The 6,145-nt window shown below is 45.4% G+C and overlaps 1 protein-coding gene across 1 annotated transcript in view; it reads left to right on the top strand.

The window, feature by feature from the left end:
* Window positions 1-4,537: 4,537 nt before the first annotated feature.
* Window positions 4,538-6,145, top strand: part of LOC144158670 (uncharacterized) — a 33,069-nt gene continuing 31,461 nt past the window's right edge. The window contains exon 1 of the mRNA XM_077689703.1: window positions 4,538-4,734. Within this exon, the coding sequence (XP_077545829.1) occupies window positions 4,653-4,734 (82 nt within the window). The 5' untranslated portion in view covers window positions 4,538-4,652. The remainder of the gene's footprint in view (window positions 4,735-6,145) is intronic.

Below are 6,145 nucleotides of genomic sequence, written 5' to 3'. Positions count from 1 at the left end.
ATTTCTGTATTAATTAATTGTCTTATATTTGCGTAATGTCTTGTTCTTCTTCAACAATGTTGACAAGTATGAACATTACACCGGAGTTAGACGGGTAGATTTAGCCGTAACTATATAAGACTATTGCGCCAGCATTGATTTACTTTGGCCGGCTGGCTGAATCGAGTCACAGACAGACAGACAGACAGACAGACAGACATACAAACAGACCAAAATTTCTGGGTTTAAGTAGCCCAAGAAAGACTATCGTCTTTAAAAGCCAAGAGTAGTTCGACATGACATCACCTGCTCCTTGCCTCAAGGTGCCGACGTCGGGGCTCCCGTGACGTAGCAGACGCGCCGGCTGCGGTTGGTGGGCGCTGCTACGCCGTGTGCAACACGTCATGATTTTGAGACTGACGTCATGCTGCCCTGACGCATGGGGATGGTGAAGACCTCGGCCGGTCTGGGCCTGCGCGTGCGCTCACTCGCGCACGCGTCCAGGCCGTCTACGGTGACGTCACGTGCACCCTCCTGTCAAGGCGGCCGCTCGGCGTTTGTTTCGTCGAAATCGAAAGTGACACGAATCAACGACGCCGCAAATGATTGTTTACGCTGCGATCAACCGTCTAATGTGCAATTCTATGATTAGTGGGTTAATAGGCACTAATATAGCAGCGAAAAATAAAAAAAACTCAACACGAAAATTTCGTGTCAGTGCTCCTTTAACCAGCAGTTGTCAGTCCCACTTCCTGCACCGGCCTGCGCGAGGATGACTACGCGAATGACCTTGAGACAAGAGGTAAAGAAAGACGGCCGTGATGAATGCATCGATTCCTCCTTGCCTGTTTTATTACCTACAACCTTGTTGGTCGACTACTGTAGCAGTGTCTGACGTCTTATGACCTGCTCTGCTTAAACAGTTTGTTCTTACGCCTTTTGTAATCATATGTTACCCTAAGTTCTTTCTTTGTGTTGGCGCCCGTGGCTTGACTCGTGGCAGTCACGGCTGTTGGTATCTTTCACAACAGGAATGACTCCCCGAACCACCAGGATGTAGATTGGCGCTGCTGCTTGCTAGGAAGGCATCAGCGCAACGTGCTTATTGACCTTCCTAAAAAAAGCGATCGCGATTGGCGATATTTTCGCCCGTTATCGCCAGCCTTTTGGACCACAGTTATGAGTTTCGTCGACTACTGTTATCGGGAACCGCCAACTTGCGTCGCGCTTGCTGCACTGGTCGTGGCGGACGCCTTATCACTCTAGTGCCAGCTGCGATAACGCCGGACATCTCTGTTCACCCGTACATATAGATTCGGCCCTGAACGTCAAGGCAGTCAAGGCTTGTAGTTTCACTCTCCGTAGCAGCGCGGGAGCCAGCGCTTTTAGCGCGGTAAAAAGAATAGTTTCTATCGTGGCCATCGATTGATATTCTAGGTAGTTTTTCATTATAGTATGTGTTCCTGTCCGCTGATTCAAAAAAGCGCCATATCTTATTCAACCTTTCTGTGAAGGTTCTACGCTGTCAGATTGGGCGCACAGAAAGTAAAAGGGTTTTGATTAACAATGTCATAATTTTGTTTCCAAACACACTTCGTAACGAGCTTAGAAATAAATAATGTTTTAAGGTCACGCATACATTAAAAGCTTGCAACGGGGCTGAAACTAGAAATGATATAAAGTTCGTCGTGAACGTTAGTCTCTGTACAGTCGTTCACAGGCTTCGCTGGAACATCACTTTTCGACTTTAGTGTGAAATGTCTGGAAATTTCTAACAGTGAATCGTTCGAATAAATGTAAGGGACAAGTTCCCCCTCAAACCTGAGAGGGATGCAGCAGTTGTAACTAAACTACTAGTACGTAATTTAGTCACAAATAAATTAAGGCAGGTGAATGCAATGCGTGGGTAAAGCGTTGGTCCCGCTAGGACAGTGGACGAATTTGCGCTCCTTCCCCCCAATTACAAAGCAGTGCATCTTGTTCTTGCATTGTTAGTTAAGGTTCTTCAACTACTTATAGCTTCAAAAACGGTGTCAAACCCTATGTATACGGATTGGAGGCCACAGATAGGGAACGCCAGGTAACATGTCGTGCCCTTACACCTAGTAAAAGAAAAACCAAACTCAAGACTGATGTTAAAGCCGTTTGTTGGGGCAGCAAAGCACAGAGTAGATCTCAATTTATGATTGGGTTGTTTTTAAGATGTGTCGTCGAACGTGCGCAGGTTTCAGTGGGGTTCAACAATTTAAAAAGCGCGAAAATTGCAGTGTGTCATTTGTTGCAGTGAGTGCTGTAATATAGAGTGCTAAAAGGCAACCAGGTGTGAGTTGTTCACAATAGGGCAGAGGTTTTGTTATGCAATGGAAGAACAGCGAAACGAATTCCGAGTAAAGACGCGATGTTTGTTGCCCGAGAGTTCGGGGTCGATCGCGAACCAAATCGCCCGGGCTCTGGTTGATTTGGCGGGAGGCTCAGCAAAGCGATGGTGATTGAAATTCTCGAAGATGGTGGCGGAATAGATAAACTTGACATGTTTTTATTATGATTGAGAGAAATAAAGAATTCACATACAAAAGTGTGCATTAGAATAACTGGTGAGATGAGAAATAAAAGAAAACAAATCAGTTAACCCTCTGTAACAACGACGACAATAGGGGAACGCAAAGCTTTCCAAAATTAAGTTCAACACCAAACGAACAAACGCAGAAGCGAGCGGAACCCACATCACACACGAGCTTACCATACGCATAAAGTATTTATTTTACGCGCGGTTTACTGCACTGCGATTTTGCTCTCTAGTGCTTTCCTGAAGGGCTTTCGCTAGCTTTCCTTAGGGAAAGGGATTCCCCTTCTACGGCTTTCTAGGGATTTCTAGGGCTTTCCCTATCTTTCAATAATGGTCGTCGTTAGACGGAGAGGCGCCTTTTATGTCTAATTTTGCAGAGCCACGGAACCCTCTCCAAATTCAAACTTCTACGACCGTGCTGGAGTGGCACAATCAAACAGATGCCGGCTTCGTAATGCGAAGGACCCACGTTCAATTCCAACCACGGGAAGTGATGTAATTTTTTATTTCTTCACATACAATCATCATAATCATGAGAGAAATTTGGCTTTTCTGGAGTGCGTTTAGGGGGGACTACAGACGAAATCAGTGAGTGGCTGAAAACTTCGCCTTGAAACTTCAAACTTCAGCTAGGTTCCAGCTCCAAGTGCGCAAAGATCACTCGATCGTCGCACACTCCGTGTAACTCTCCCGTGCCCGAAGCGCACGCAAACAAGTTCAGCGACAGTCTTGACGAATCTTTGCCCGCTGCAAGATCCGTATGGTAGTCGGGTGCTCAGTCGCACAGTTAACCTGCGACACGATACCAATACCATATCTATCGGTACCTTAAGGGGCTCATAAGTCCGAACCCTAGTTTCGACGAACGAGAGCTCCAATCCCATTCATTTTCTCGAGGCTTCGAGGTTTTTTTGGGAAACGGACGGAAAAGGCTGGGGCTCTGCCGCTCTGCTGTTAAAATATCAGAGCCCATGTGCTCTGTGAAAAGGATGGTTAGTGAAGGTGGTCACGAAACAAAACACTTCTATTTGTATTTTTGCGATCGAGCATGCTTCCTAGTTGATTAGCCGCCTGAAACTTTGAAGGGCTAGAGTTTTATTCTAGCGGACAAATATGAGAGTGTCCGCTTCGCTTCCGTGGAAGCCAATATATTGACAGCAGACGGGAATTCTACAATATTTGAGATTTCCCCGCGAACTACCTGATTATGAAAAGTAAATGGAACGCCACCATCTGTTAGAGCCGCCTGAGCGGGTAATTGCCATATTTTGTGTTTCGGTATAGGACCGATAAAAAAAAAAGTCACAGCCATTTTATGCACCTATACTCTTTCCGTATACGGCCATGTGTTGACAACTTCCGGATATTCTGTAATGCTAACTTCACTGTGAGCTAATTAATAAGACAAGTAAATGGAACTGGTCGTCCCAGCTGGTAATTTCAGAATGACGTTTTTCAATGTATACCTACATTCGACGGAGAGCTACTTGAGATTCATCGTAAAGTTGACGTTGCCGCACGATTAATTTTTGTGGACGGGAAATCTTGTTACGCAGTCTGTCGACGCACGTCGTATTGGTTATTGCCTAGCCTCTTACAGCTCCGCTGTTAAGGCGCAGAAATAATACTGACGCCATTGGTTGTCACCTAACCTTGCATACCACTGAAATAACACGCACCTCACTGTTGTTGACATTGGAATGGAACAAGACGTTAATCGAAAAGCGTCGGGTACCCCGAATAGTTCGTATTCCATGATGCTCACACCTCTAGAGACATATTCCGGACACAGAGAGAGAGAGAGTATAAACAAGCCCTCTTTCTGCCCGCTGTTTATTGGTGACGCTGTGAACACACCATAGCCCCCATTGCTGCAGAACTGGCGGGAGGGGCAGCTAAACGCGTGTGCTTATCTTTTATCGGAGCGGCGTGGTAGAGGGGCCTGTTCGGTATATAATGGGAAAAGCGAAAGCAAAGATGCTTCATAAACGCTGAACACGTAGAGTGAGCTGCGTGGAAGAAGAGGTTGGTTCGTTGGAAGGTAGCGAACCGTCATTCAGCGTAAGGGCTTGCAACTAGCCGTACTGCTGCCCGAAGCTAGCTGTGGATGTTACCAGATGGTCTGACGATGGTGTGCCCAAATGTCCATCTCCTTTTAGGCGGATCCATACTTTATTTGGTACCTGCAGGTGAGCCTGAAGCACTGTCGTCCAAACTTCATGCCTATTATGACTCCAGGCGTAGACGAGAGTTGTTGTTGCTTCCCATTCGCGTTCCTTTTTGGTTGAGAATTGACAGCTTTAGCGTAGGCTAAGTGCTAAGCGTAAATGAGTATTTTTCACTGTACGTTTTTGAACACGAACAGGAGGCACAGAAAGTTAACATAAAGAGACAAAGTGCACAACCTTTGTCTCTAGTGATTACTGCATCCGGCATGTTTTGAAGAAAAAGTAGAGTTCGACAATTAAAAGCTGAGGAGAATTTCGATCGCGTGGCTTAGTCACAGTTGAGACAGAAACCTATCTTCTTGTTTTGTAATTTAATTTGGCACAACCGTTTCACTTAAAAGTAAGATCGCTGTGGCCCAGCTTGTGTATTGCTTTGTGGAAAGACCCGAAGTTTTTCCGTGCCATGAGAAGCAGGAGGAAGATTCGTGCTTAAAATATTGGAGCGAGAGGAAGCTCAAAAGATGAAGAACATTGCAAAATGTTCACCTACAGTTAAAGCTGTATTCACCCCAACAAGTGTGCTTAAAGTTGTTTTGGAATAGTCACGTCGGGCGGATGAAACAGCACAGACGTTTGAAATTTATTTCTATTTGTTTAACGCCGAAGCTGTACTTGGGATTCCGTGCCATGGTTAAAAATTGCTGTCCAATTGAGAGGACGGGGGTCATTTAGGATACCGAATTTTCTTGCAAAAGGAACCGTTTGCGTTTCCAGCCACGTAAAGCGCAGCGTTCAGTGACACGAACCGGCAGCTTCTCGCTGGTGCAGGACCGACTGAGGTGATACCACGTTAAATCGAAAGTGCTGAAAGTGCTATTACTGGTGATAAATTATGTATCGTAGGCGCAAAACACGACAAATCATTGCCGTATTCGGATGCGCCGAGACGGTATTCTTGCCATAAAGCCTACAGCGTTTGGGAAAGCGTACAAAGAGGTAGTTATCCGCTTTGTTTTTTTTTCCTGTAGTGGTGTATCCTTCCCGGTGTTGTAACGCCCCAGTGTTACTATGAGGTTAAGTGCCAGTTGCAAGTGCCACTAGTAATAAATGATAAAAAAGTGGAGGAAGCCCATACAAATCGCTGCTAGCATCTTCTATTCTATGAAAAGAAAAGAGTGGCTGCTCTGAAAACCGTGCATATACGTTATTAATCAGTCGTTTCACGTACCTCATCTCTGCGGTGACGAAAATTTGACAGGGGTTTCAAAATCGTCCCTTGGAGTAAAATGTGCCAAGTTTGTGTTCCCAGCTTTCTAGATGACTGTGTTGGGGCTATTATTGCCCGCTTGTAATATATAAATACTCAATTTTGTAAAAAAAAATACTTAATGACCGAGTTATAGTAATCTTCCCACTTGCAATTTACGCCAAA

The sequence above is a fragment of the Haemaphysalis longicornis genome, unplaced genomic scaffold, assembly GCF_048455015.1.
Source record: "Haemaphysalis longicornis isolate Haplotype H1 unplaced genomic scaffold, Haemaphysalis longicornis Haplotype H1 scaffold_10, whole genome shotgun sequence".
In the NCBI taxonomy this organism is placed as follows: Eukaryota; Metazoa; Arthropoda; class Arachnida; order Ixodida; family Ixodidae; genus Haemaphysalis; species Haemaphysalis longicornis.
The sequence above is the reverse complement of the archived record's forward strand: the minus strand, read 5'-3'. Positions and strand labels throughout refer to the sequence as shown.